The sequence below is a fragment of the Pelophylax lessonae genome, assembly GCF_965119305.1.
Source record: "Pelophylax lessonae genome assembly, chromosome: 2".
NCBI classification, from domain to species: Eukaryota; Metazoa; Chordata; class Amphibia; order Anura; family Ranidae; genus Pelophylax; species Pelophylax lessonae.
Window position 1 is genome coordinate 425,521,046 of NC_138769.1, and position 13,657 is coordinate 425,534,702.

General features: G+C 45.8%; 1 protein-coding gene across 1 annotated transcript in view; it reads right to left on the bottom strand.

The window, feature by feature from the left end:
• Positions 1 to 13,657, bottom strand: part of NF1 (neurofibromin 1) — a 585,707-nt gene that overhangs the window by 447,029 nt on the left and 125,021 nt on the right. The window contains exon 10 of the mRNA XM_082247714.1: positions 8,593 to 8,721. Coding sequence (XP_082103840.1) covers positions 8,593 to 8,721 — 129 coding nt within the window. The remainder of the gene's footprint in view (positions 1 to 8,592; positions 8,722 to 13,657) is intronic.

A 13,657-nucleotide genomic window follows, 5' to 3' on the forward strand; every position in this document is an offset into this window, starting at 1 on the left:
ACAAGTCTCTAAACAGCCGCCTGCAAAACTTTGCGGTCAAAAGAAGTATCCACAGATGCCAACAAATCCACTTTATAAAACATTGTGAATGTGTGCACGGATGACCAAGTGGCCGCTTTGCAAACTTGCACCACTGACGCCGGATGATGGAAGACCCAAAAGGCACTAAGCGCCTGAGTAGAATGCGCCCTGAAAGAGAAAGGAGGAACCTTTCCAGATTTGCCAGAATCAGCCTCAACCACAGTCTGCCTGATCCATCTGGAAATGGTCACAGCAGAAGCAGCCAGCCCCTTGTGAGGTCCATCCGTCAGGACAAACAGGGAGTCTGACTTTCTAAACGACTCTATAGCTGCCAGACGCATCGAAGGACAATAATATGAGATTTAGGAAGATTTGCTCCCTCACCGAGTGTTTGGTAACACTTTGCAAGGTAGGAATTGAGAGTGACTAATATTTGGTAATTCTATTAAGAGCCCCATTGAACATTATTCAATATGATATTGCAGGTTTCCTTGCTCTATCCAATACCTGCGACTGAACCATATAAACCTACAGAGATCTACAGGGATTATGTGTCCACTTTTCATTCCCCCCTATTGATTACCACTGAAAACAAACTAGGATTGATATTGGTAAAAACCCAAAACTTTCATATATTAAGATTGGGTTATACAGTACCTTATGCTATTAGGCACATTTTGTTATAGTTGATACACACTCTTTTTTCATAGACAACTATGATATTATCGTCATTAGATGTGTCCCCACCTCCACACTTGCTAGGGTGGATTCCTCTATGTTTACTTTGTTGGCCCATCCAGTCTAAGTGAATATTGATAGATATTTATATGCAAGTGTTACTACCTCCCTATGAACCGTATTGTAATATGTTGATTGGAAACAACTTTAGTATATGTAATCATTCCTAATTTCGATTTTACTGTATTTCTGTATACAGAAGCTTTTGCTGGCCTAAGTGGAGTATCTCCTGAGGAAGCGTTGATGCGTTAAGCATGGAGAGCCTTGACAAGTGTCAATTACTGGATTCACAGTCCCGACGTTGTATCATCTATTTCTACCATGGTGTCATTCCTCCTGTCCTGAGATTATTCATGGAGTACATTTTTGATTCTAAACAGGATTTTTAGTGGCATCCAGGGGCTTAAGCACATTGGGAAGGGCATTATCTGTCAATTCTAGATCTTATATTTTGTATACAAACCTTATGTATAAGTTTAATCATTTTTGTAATATAAAAATATAATTTTTTTTTTTTTTTTTATACAATTACTGGTTTACAATAGTTGATGTGCCATCAGTCCATTTTTTGTTCCTTTTTTGCAACAGATTTTATTGAGACTGAGAAACCTTGTTCCACATCTGCTGGACAACAGAAGTCAAAACGCTTCCTGCAACTTCTGAAGTTTTGAAGGAGAAACACTCTGGCCGAGGCTGAGCCCAGAGTCAGTCACAAATTTTCCAGGCTCATGGACGGAACCAGAGCAGTCTTTTGGAGATTCAGAATCCAACCTAACTCCCTCAGTGTTTGCAGAGTGATCTCCAAGTTGGTCAACAATGCAGTCGAAGACTCTGCCCGCAAAAAGCAGATCTTCCAGGTACCCCAGTATCGCGATCTCCCACTGATGCAGTAATGCTAGAACCGGGGCCGACACTTTTGCGAAGACCCGAGGAGCAAAATTACCTCGTGGATTCATTTGTCTTGTAGCAGGGGAGTCCACGGGTCTGGGAACCAGCGAAGACGCCCCCACCCCAGATACAGGTGGGAGCGCACTTTCATGCTGAAGGGGCCTTGTCCGCAGGTCTGGAGAAGCACAAGGGGCTTTGCTCTTCGTAGTCTGTGGAAGTAAAGTACTCTACCTCCCTGTGGGACCTTTTTTGAGGTCATCCAGGTAAGCTCTAAACAGTCGATCTCCTTGAAAAGGGAAGATCAGTCAGGCCTTTTTAGAAGTCAGCTCCTGCAGACCAGCATTTGAGCCAAAATACACGGCGAAGGACCATTGCTGAAACAGAGCCTACAGACTAGGGGAGCCACATCCAAAGAGGAATCACAGATAAACTACAGCCCCTGGACCAGCTGGTTTGCCGGCTCATAAAAGGCGGGGGGGGGGGGAGCGGTTCTCCCTCCAGGTCACGGCGTAAAAGCTTAGACCACTCGGTAAGTTTGCGACACATGGGCAATGGTGAATACCGGTCTCAGTGACAAACCAGCCCGAGTGTACATATTGCGTGACACAGCCTCCGCCTTCCTGTCAGCTGGATCCTTAAAGGATGGGCACTCTTCAAACGGAATCATGGTTACCTTGTTCAATCTGAAAACTGGAGGGTTCGCCACCGGTGGAACAGTTCACTTCTTAAGAAGGGACTCCTCATAGGGGTATCACCTAGCAGCTCTCTAAGGAACCCCAAGGGGACGTTTTGGTCGTCCCCAATCTTTAGTGACAATTCTGACAAAATATGATATGTTTGTGAGGGTGCGTATTCAGTGCCTGAATAAATATATATAATGGTGAAATAAATAGGTGCGCTAAACAATATAAGTGTCCAAAAATATGCAAAACAGCAATGTGGATAACAGGTGTATGGGGTGTTCAAAAAAAGTCCAACATATAAATCTTTAAATGTCCATAGATGATAAATCAAATAGGTGCTCAACAGTAAAGAAATATCTTCAACTTCAGTGTGATTAACACCCACCACCAGGTGAAATTCCTCCTTACCAGACGGAAAAATAAGGTGTGCACAAATTAACATGTATGTTGATCACTGCAAACGTGAATACTGCCAAACTCCACGTGAACCACCCAAAATGGTCCCTTACCGGATAATAAATGAAAGGTGCATATAAATGGACTTAGAATTTCCTTCCACTTCCTCCTTATGTTCTCTACACCGGGGTGCCTTTTCAATCAGCAGATGGAAAGCGCTGTGGTTCCACTAATATCCACTATTGGCTCCTTCACTCTTGACCTATAGCTGGATAGGTTTGTGACCAATGGGCCAGTAACCTCCAAGCATGGGGTGTAGGAAATAAGGTCGCAATAGTGTGATACATTCTAAAACCAGTTTACTAAAAGCAGTAATGCACTTACAGTTTAAGCAGTTCAAATCAGCATGGTATGTTTTGTTCCGGAATTTCTAAGGATAGGCTCGTGTCCGGCTGCAGCACGGACCCCGAGCGGTCGTTCGTGACGGTAACGCCTCCTCTTACGCGTCCGCCGGTCACTCGGCGATCGGCGGGGGAGAGGGAGAATGTCAGGCAGCTTGTGTAAACAAGCTGCCTGTCATTCTCCTTGCTGTTAGGATACTGATCACTCGGATCTAGTATGTAGATCCGTTGATCAGTGTCCATACAGCTCAAGCCCCAGCCAATCACAGTAGAAAGCACGCCCCTAGGGATACACACAGCCCCTCCCTCCCAAGTAAAGTTAACCCCTTCACTACCAGTGTATTTTTACAGTAACAGTGCATATATATAGCACTGATTACTGTAGAAATGTCACTGGTAACCCCAAAAGTGTCAAAAATGTCAGTCAAGGGTCCGATCTGTCCGCCCCAATGTCGCAGTACCGCAAAAAAAAAAAAAAATCGCAGATCGCCGCCATTACACGTTAAAAAAAAAACAACAAAAATGACAGAAATCTTTCCCTTTGTTAGTAAACGCGATAACTTTTGCGCAAACCAATCAAAATACACTTTTTGCGATTTTTTTTACCAAACATAGGTAGCATAAAACAAATTGGCCGAAAAAGTAAAAAAATTTTGATTTTTTAATTTTTTTTTTGGGGAATTTCATATTAAAAAAATGTGAAAAATATTGCTATTTTTGCAAAATTGACGCTCTTTTTTTGTTTATAGCGCGTGATCAAAAAAATCGCACAGGTGATCAAATACCACCAAAAGAAAGCTCTGTTTGTGGGAAAAAAAAGGACGCCAAATTCGTTTAGGTACAGCGTCGCACGACCGCGCAATTGTCCGTTAAAGTCACACAGTGCCGAATCGCAAAATACCCCCTGGTCGGAATGGGGGTAAAATCTTCCGGGGCTTAAGTGGTTAATCACACTGAAGTTGACAATATTTCTTTACTGTTGAGCACCTATTTGATTTATCATCTATGGACATTTAAAGATTTATATGTTGGACTTTTTTTGAACACCCCATACACCTGTTATCCACATTGCTGTTTTGCATATTTTTGGACACATTGTTTTAGCGCACCTATTTATTTCACAATTCTGACAAAATAGGAGGGGAAAGGGAATACCTTTGCCACTCTGGGTGGCTTGTGGGTGCCAAAGGGAACATGCGCCTCCATTGCTGCCGCAGCTGCGCCCTCCAACTTTATGTCTCAAGCACAGATACAATCAGTGCGTCCACTAGCGCCTTTCCGTGCACGGTTGCAGAAGTGGCGGAATCCTCCTCACTATGTGAGATTCAGTGCACATGGTCGCAGACCCAGCAGTGTGACCAATTTCCGCAGTGGCCGAATCAGATTCAGGATCTGATGAGACTGATGAGGCAGGGGAAGGTGGGGGGCACTTTATGCCAGCCCGTCACCCAAAAACTACCTCCACCTGGGAGACAAAGGACTCCAGACCGCCGTCAGTGCATCGATGGATGGGACCCAGAAAGCCCCACACCCCTAGAGAGGGGAATCAAGTGGAGAGATTTGCTTCAAAGAATCCATGAGTCACCAGGGGGACCCCACAAAGGTGTAAAAACACTGCTAAGGGACAACCCCCACCACTCTGGCAGCAGTAACAGAGCACCCAATTGATCCTCAGCAGAGAGGGAGGGGATCCCCACCAGACTCCCCACCCAGCAGAAACCAGGCACCATAGCAACCAGGAGAATCTGTATTGCTCATGCGGCGATCAGGACATGAAAAGATCCAGGAGTCAGCACCAGGGGATGAGGAGAAGCTCCCACCACCGAAATCGTCGCCCAGAGGGTTCCACTGTCATAGCCGCCGCTATTTCACTGGGAAACCACTGCAAAATGGCTGCCGGACTACACAAACATGGCCTCTGTGCATTGAGCACACAAGCTACAAGAAAATGGAGGCCCCCGCCTGGCACCACGAGGCACCACAAGGCTCCCAGGGACCCAGGAGGGATCCCGAGGCCTCAGAAAATGGCACAGGCAGGAAGGGAGGGCCCTGGCAGGAGCCCCCACCAGGTATAGCTCCCCCTCCTCCACAGATGATTGCCCAGTCCATGGCGGCACACCCTGCCCCCACCCCAGGCAGTGGACCAGGCCACCCCCACAGCCTCAGCATCAGTGGAGGGGTGGATGGGGGGAGGTGTGGCCCACAGGGACCACCAGACCAATGAGGGGGGTGCCTAACAGGAAGGAGGGGAACCCAGGGGCCTGACCATCCCATGGAGTGACCCACGTCCAACCCAAAACCTTCCAGAGGGAGAGGGGGGACAGTTACCATACCAGGAACAAGGCGGGCACCACTCCAGACAGAACCTCATCTCCATCTAAATAGGGGGGCTGTCGGCCAGGAGGAAGGCTGTGACTCTGGCCCAAGACCCGGTCGTATGCGACCTGGCAAGGCGTTTAACTCGTAGGCTAGCCCCCATCCGGTGGATCTATGGCGCTGCCGAACTAGCCCGGAGCGGCAGTCTGCGCGCTCGCTGGCCAGACTGGGGTGACTACTGGATCTAGATTATCCAGCTTGTCACCCCAGTCCGGTAGTTGATTGTAGATCTCACAGGAGAAAAAAAAAAATCTATCTAAAGAAAAAATTGACAGAACTACAGATCCCAGCAAGGTACTAGATCCTTACTCCTGACTAGGCAGGAAAAAAAAAAAAAAAAGGAGTACCTATAGCAGAGGGAGTATACCCCCGGGGACTGCCTATAGGCATAGCCAGACTGTTTCTGCCTGGTATCCTACTCCTGAAGGGGGCGATATAACCCAATATAAACCAATGATTAAGAATATCAGGAGCTTTAGTGTCCTTCAGTGAACATCAGAGAAATGGATTTTTTACGGTAAGTCAAAAATCCAATTTTTTTTTTCAATAAAAATTATTGGAACAGAAATGAAAGATAAGTCCCATCCAAGTTCTGTACCTTAGCTGGGCTCCAGGAAGGAGAGAGACCAAGGCAGTATAACCCAATGCTTAAGATGATCAGGAGCTGTGTCTGTCAATGAACAAGAGAAAACTTTTTTTACGCAAACAAAAAAAACAAAAAAGGAGGGGCGGGGGATCTGCAAAATCTCCATTTCTTTAAATCCTGCAAACTTCTAATTCTAGGTTAGGGGCTTACTCTCTTTGTAAATAAAGAAGAGCTTTGCTTTGGAGAGCACTGTTTATAAGTATAGCTATTATTCCTAATATCACCATTATTATTAGAACCCTAAAAGAATAGCACAAGACAAGTAAAGTATTTTCGATTTTAAATAGGGAGAATCCAAAAAAAAAAAAAATTTCAGTTGTTAATTCATGTAATGCATTAGGAATACCCTTGTAACTTTAGAACCACTTTAGGGTTAAAACATTTACCTACTAGAACTTAGAGACTGTCAACACAAGACCAGGTGGCAGCATTACAAATCTGGAAACCGCTATCTAATGATGAATGGGCCCAAAACGTACTAATACATCTACCAGGTAGTGCCCTAACAGCAAATGACAGCTTCAAGGATGTCTGCCTGAGCAACTTAGAAATGGTAGAAAGATAACCATAGGGTACCCATGCAGAGTCCATCTGGAAGGAAGTCCTGAGTCTCACCGCCACTTTGTCCCTGTGCAAGATCAGAAAATGTTCTTTACCAGATACGACTGCCAGTTCAGACACACCTCACAGAGGTGATAGCTAAAAGAAACACCACCTTGTGGATAATAGAGGAAAGTCTCTAATATATGCAGACATGGGTTTCTGAGAATTTTCCCATGGAGAAATTCTTGGGGTGAGAGCCCCTAAACTCAAACCAAGTAAGTTTACCATGTGTGATGACAGGCCTTGGGAATAAAACATCCTAGCGGTGAGTATCATAGGGATCCCAAACTCCAAGATGCATCTGTCATTTGAAACTTGGACTTCAACAGTCATGCCGTTAAAGCCAGCAACTGTGATGCAGGAAAGCAAATCGGCCCTTGGCACAGTAAATCTTGAGTGTCTGGCAGGGCTCACAGTGCATATACCAGAAGTTTTATCAGATCAGCATACCACCTCCGCCTGTGCTAGTGTGATACTTTAAACCAGTGGTTGTCAACTTATTAGCTTAAGGGGGTCCCAAATGCAGCCCCTGACATCACCAAAGGGCTGCACACAATGTTCAATGTATGTGCTTGAGAAGACTGTCAGAAACTGCAGACCTAATAGAGGAAACGAGGGGAAGAGTATGAACATGCTACAATACTGGCTGGTGATATACTGCAGACAATACAAAACTGGCAACATGTTACATGAGGCTAGTAGAGATAAATGCCATTACCCTAATCAATGTTACCACTACAGACTGCTGAGGTCTGAGGGCAGCACATCTCATACCAAAAAGCTGCATGAAACCATCAGGCCGCAGATTGAGGACCAGAGCTTTAGATGTTTAATCATGCTAAGGGACATCTGATGAATTTGGTAGTGGTTTTTCTGTGTATTAATGTTGGTATACTGTGCAAGTATTTCAAATGAACCCAGCTGTTTTCCTTAAGTGATTAAAGCGGAGTTACACCCTGGGAAAGCTTTTTTTAATAAAAATACCCCCGGAACAGTCAGGGCTAGTACATTCCACAATGGCTAGCCTCTGATCTGTCCCGGGTTGCACTTACCTTTTAGAAGAAATACTTACCTTGAAAAAGTATTGTCCAGCGCTGCCATCTCAGGTGTGGGCAGCTTGAAGCCAGCGCGGATCCTCTTCTGTGTCCTCTTCCGTCTTCTTTGGTCCCACAATGCACTGCACCGGCCCCGACGTCACTTCCAGTGCCGCAGCGTCATCCCTGAACAGCTTCTGGGCATGCCCAGAATCTGTTTAGCAAGGTATGACGGCGCCTGCACCGGAACTGACGTCGGGGCCGGTGCAGGCGCATAGATTCCTGGGAGCAATGACGTTCAGCTCCCAGGAATCATTGCAAGCCAGGAAGTGATGAATCGCTGTGGCCGCCGAGGGGAGGAAGAGGAAGTAAGGTAAGTATATTTTCTTCTAAACCAGGTAAGTAAAAAAAAAAAAAAAATTTTGATTATCCATTTGTTTTTCAGGTGACCCCGGGCATGAAGATGGAGGCAAGTTTAATTTTAGGGTGGAACTCCGCTTAACATTCGATAATTTGGTTTATTAGGATTGACTGCACTGCTTTCTCCAAGTGATTCAAATCCTAACCCAAGGATATTACAGTAAATGGCAGCATGTTATTTCACCTCCCCGACTTGTGTAGTACTATGAGTAAAGAATCTAATTATGAGTGCTTGCCTTCAAGCCATAGTATTTCCGTCTGTTGCCACAGTGCAGTTAAGAGAAATTGAATTGTTGAGCAAGTAAGGAAAATCATGGGAACAGGGAAGGTAACTTTTATTACATATATCAATAATAACACCAACAAAAAGATAAGTGTAAACATACTTTGAAATGCTGATTGTTCTGAGGGTTGATCCTAAAGCATGAAACTAGGCAGTCAATCATAAGGTCTACATCTGCATTCTGATTTGTGGCTCCTCTTGAGAAAGGCTTGCTGGGATTGAAGAGCAAGTTCTGTGGACAGAAAACTCGTAGGTCACTTAGGTTGTCTGTAACACTTGTTTTTAGGTTTTTCTTTTATATGGTTTTTATTAAAGATTTATTAGACAAAACAAAAACTAACTGTTCAAACATAAGAGCTTTAATATGGGTGCAAAAAGGCATGTTTTTTTTTACAGTATTCTAAACACATGATAAAAAGGAGAAAAAAAAATGGGATCTTTCACTTACTGTAAAATACATTTCTCTGATGTTCATTGACGGACACAGTTCCTGGTATTTATTGCCATTGGGTTATACTGCCCCTACAGGAGTGGGGGGGGTATAACAGAAATCCTGACTAATCCCATGGGCAGTCTCAGTGGGTATACTCCCTCTCTGCTATAGCCACTCAGTTTTGTAACAAGCAGTGTTAGGATAATAAAAACTCCACAGAGGGGTGGGTGCTGTGTCCGTCAATGAACATCAGAGAAATGGAGTTTACGGTAAGTCAAAAATCCAATTTTCTCTTTCTTTCATTGACAGACACAGCTCCTGGTATTCATAACCATTGGGATGTCCCAAAGCAGTGTTAAACATTAGGGGTGGGAACAAAAAAAATTCCCAAGGCTAAACATTAGCCAACCAGGCAAAAGGGGCACCTGAAGAAGAAAAAAAAAAAAAAAAAGAAAAAAAAAACAATACACCCTCAAAGAGGACCAGGTCCTCTAAACCGCAGCCAGCAAAACCTTGTGGCCAAAAGAAGCATCCGCAGATGCTTTGTGAGGTCCGTCCATGAGCACAAATAAGAGTCCGACTTCCTAAAAGACATTAGCCAACAAGGGCTCAACCAAAAAACCGGAGCTCACCAGAAAAAACAATACACCCTCAAAGAGGATCAGGTCCTCTTAAACAACAGCCTGCAAAACCTTGCGACCAAAGGAAGCATCCGCAGAAGCCAATACATCCACTTTATAAAACTTTGCAAATATGTGCACCGACAACCAGGTGGCTGCCATGCAAATCTGAGTCACTGACGCCGGATGACGGAAGGCCTAGGAGGAACTAAGCGCCCTAGTATGGTGCGCCATGACAGGGAAAGGAGGAACCTGACCCCTGATGGAAAAGGCCTGAACCACCGTCTTTCTGATCCATATAGAAACGGTCGCAGAGGAAGTGGACAACCCTTTTCGAGGTCCATCTGTGAGCACAAATAGAGACTCTGACTTCCTGAAAGACTACGTAGCTGCCAGGTACACCCCAATTGCCCGGACCACATCCAAGACATGCAAGGCAATTTCCTTCGGATGTTTAGGCCTGGGACAAAGGGAGAGCAACACAATGTCTTCATCTAAATGAAAATCAGAGACAAACTTTGGAAGGGACAACAGACAGGGGAGAAGTACCACCTTATCCCTGTGAATCACCAGGTAAGGCGGACAGGATAATGACGCCAGTTTAGACACCCTGCACGCAGAAGTGATAGCCACCAAAAACATCTTCCGAGACAACGTAAGCAGGGGAATCTCCCGAATATTTTTTTCAGAAGGAGGTTTCTGCAGAGCTGAAAGCACCAAATTAAGATCCCAAGGCGGCAACAGAGCCCGAGTGGAGGAACCAAATGTCAGACACCCTGAAGAAAGGTACGCACCAGGGAGTGTGTGGCCAAAGATCGTTGGAAGAAGACCGCCAAAGCAGACACCTGGCCCTTGATGGTACTTAAGGCCAATTCCGGTTTAACCCCCCCCTGTTGTAGGAAGGTTAAGATCCAAGTCACCGATAAGGAGCGAGGAGGAACCCTAAGAGACTGACACCACGCAAACCATCTTCCATGTACAATGGTAGAACTATCTTCAACAGGGTACGAATCACCAACCAGGCAAAAGGGGCTCTATCCTTCAGCACCTAACGTTCAACAGCCAAGCCGTCAAAGCCAGCGACTGTAAAGCAGGATGGAAGATCGGTCCTTGGAACAGAAGATCCCCAATGAGAAGCTTCCAAGGAATGTCAGCGACCAGCCGCACCAGATCGGCGTAAAAAGCCCGGCAAGGCCAGTCTGGAGATGACCAGAATCCCTTCTGCCTCGATCCTGCGTAGAAGTCTGGGCAGAAGCTTGAGAGCAGGGAAGGTGTAAATCAGCCGAAACTGAGCCCACTGGGCCATCAGCACATACGTGGCGTTTGCCAGAGGATCCCTTGACCTCTGCACCTTTCTGTTGAGCCGAGACGTAAACCAATCCACCTCGGGAGTGCCCCACTGGAGACACAGCTGATGAAACACCTCATCAGGATGTAGGGACCACTCCCCAGGGTCCAACGCCTGCTGACTGAGATATACCGCCTGCCAATTTTCCACCCGTGGAATGTGTACGGCGGAGAGCGCTGAAACAAACCTTTCTGCCCACCTTAGAATGCCTGCTACCTCCGGAGCCGCCAGGACACTTGTTGTGCCCCCTTGATGATTGACATAAGCCACAGCCGTGGCATTGTCCGATTGAATGCGCACTGGACAACCCTGAAGATGATCCATCCAATGATCCAGACAGTCTGATCGCTCGAAGTTCCAAGACATTGATAGGTAGTCTGAACTAACCAGCGTCCAGGTCCCCTGAGCAGAATGCTTGCCGAGGACGCCTCCCTTGCCGGACAAGCAGGCATCCGTGGTAACCACTGTCCAATACAAGAGGAAGGATTTTTCCAAGCCAAAGCACCGGACAACGAAGCCACCATATCAAGGACTCCCTCATTCCCCGACCTAGCCGGATCGGATATTCCAGGGACTGGGGAGTCTTGTCCCATTTGCTCGGAATCTCCCTTTGCAGGGACCTCCTATGGAACTGTGCAAACCGAACCACCTTGAAGGTAGACACCATCAGGCCCAGCACCCGCATGCAAGTCTGGAGGGATGGCCATCTGTTGGACAGCAGGAGACGAAATGCAGCCTGCAATTTCTGGAGTTTTTCCAGAGGAAGGAGCACTCTGGCTAAGGCCGAGTCCAGAGTGAGGCCAAATAGTCCAGATTTGTGGATTGAACCAGAGCAGACTTCTGAAAATTTAGAATCCAGCCAAACTCCCGCAGAGTCTGTATTTTGATCTCCAGGTTGTCCACCAGAGCAGAGGGAGACTCTGCTTACAGAAGGAAATCTTCCAAGTAGCCCAGTACCGCGATCCCCCGTTGGCATAGCAAGGCTAGCACTGGGGCTAACACTTTTGTGAAGACCTGAGGAGCAGAAGCAAGGTTAACGCCACAAACGGATAATGCTCCTCTCCCACAGAAAGAGAAAATGCTGGTGACTGGCACATACTGCAATGTGAAAGTAGGCATCCTTGCTATAGATGGAGGAGAGGAGAGGAAATTCCCCCTGATGCAGGTATGCTATATCACCATGCAAATGGACTCCATTCTGAACTTCTGTGGTACCATTCATATATCCTTAGCATATGGTTGACACATTAACCACTTAAGCCCCAGAAGATTTTACCCCCTTCCTGACCAGGCCCTATTTTGCGATTCGGTACTGCGTGAATTTGAAATTCCCCAAAAAAATGTAAAAATCAAAATCTTTTAACATTTTAAGCCAATTTGTTTTCTGCTACATATGTTTGGTAAAAAAAAAAAAAAAAAAAAAAAAATCGCAATAAGCGTATTTTGATTGGTTTGTGCAAAAGTTATTGCATTTACTAAGGGAAAGATTGTCATTTTTGTTGTTTTTTTTTTTAATGAGTAATGGCAGTGATCTGCGTTTTTTTTTTTTTTTTTTGCGGGACTGCGACATTGCGGCGGACAGATTGGACCTTTGACTGACATTTGACACTTTTGGGGGGTACCAGTGACATTACTACAGTAATCAGTGCAATACATATGCACTGTTACTGTAAAAATGACACTGGCAGGGAAGGGGTTAACTTTATTGGTGATGCAGGGGTTAAGTGTATCCCTAGGGGTGTGCTTCTAACTGTAAAGGGATGTGGCTAGTGGTGTAACAGAGACATACGATCCTACATAGCAGGACCGTATGATCTCTGTTCTTACACAGGGGTGAATGACAGGCGGCTTTGTTTACATCAGCCGCCTGCCTTTCTCCCTCTGCACCGGACGATCGCGAGTGACCGGCGGACATCGGGTCCGCCGGTCACACCCTCGGGGATGTGCAGAAGCGAGCGTGGGCGGGAGCGCGCCTCCGGCGGCGCGCGCTCGCCCCCTAGAGCCTCACAGTCCTACGTCGCTTTGCCTGTGAGGGGCTGACTGCCGCAGTAAATATACTGTGGGTGGTCGGCAAGTGGTTAACATGTGATCCTCCTCTAGGCCGGCCAGGACACTTCCTGAGGCTCATGTGGGGTATGTACGTTATTTAAATGGTTCTCCACTATTAGCAATGGGTACTGGTGTTTTTATTTATATTCACTATTGTATTCATACATTTTTTATCAGTATTTTATTTGTATTTTTATCTGCTTTTTGTACATATGTGATACTGGTTTGATATGGTGCATATATCACATGAGTACCATGAATCCACCCTGCTGGGGGTAGAATGGCAGTGATGCTAGTGGAAAGGGTATCATTGCACACCCCAGAGGGAGGGGTTCCTAAGACCGCATGGATGAGTCTTGGGCCATTCACTGTTATTTAAACTTGTGAGTAGGTCATGACACAGTGGCTCTGAGGAAGAGGCTATTGCCTTGAAACGCGTCAGCCCTCATCCAATTAGGACAATGGACACTTGTATGGACTACTACTGGCACTCAAGTGATTGAGTTTGATATGATCGTTTTTCACTTCAGTGAGTAGCCATTTTTATGTATTAAAGCGGAGTTCCGGGCACAAAATCGATTTTTTTTGTGCCCGTCCGCTTCTTCACCTTCACCTGAAAAGGAATTGGTTAGGTTTTTTTTTTTTTTTTTTTTAAACTCACCTTGTAATTGAAGATCGAAAATACTCACCTCAATGTACTTCCTCCCTCTGTGCTGCG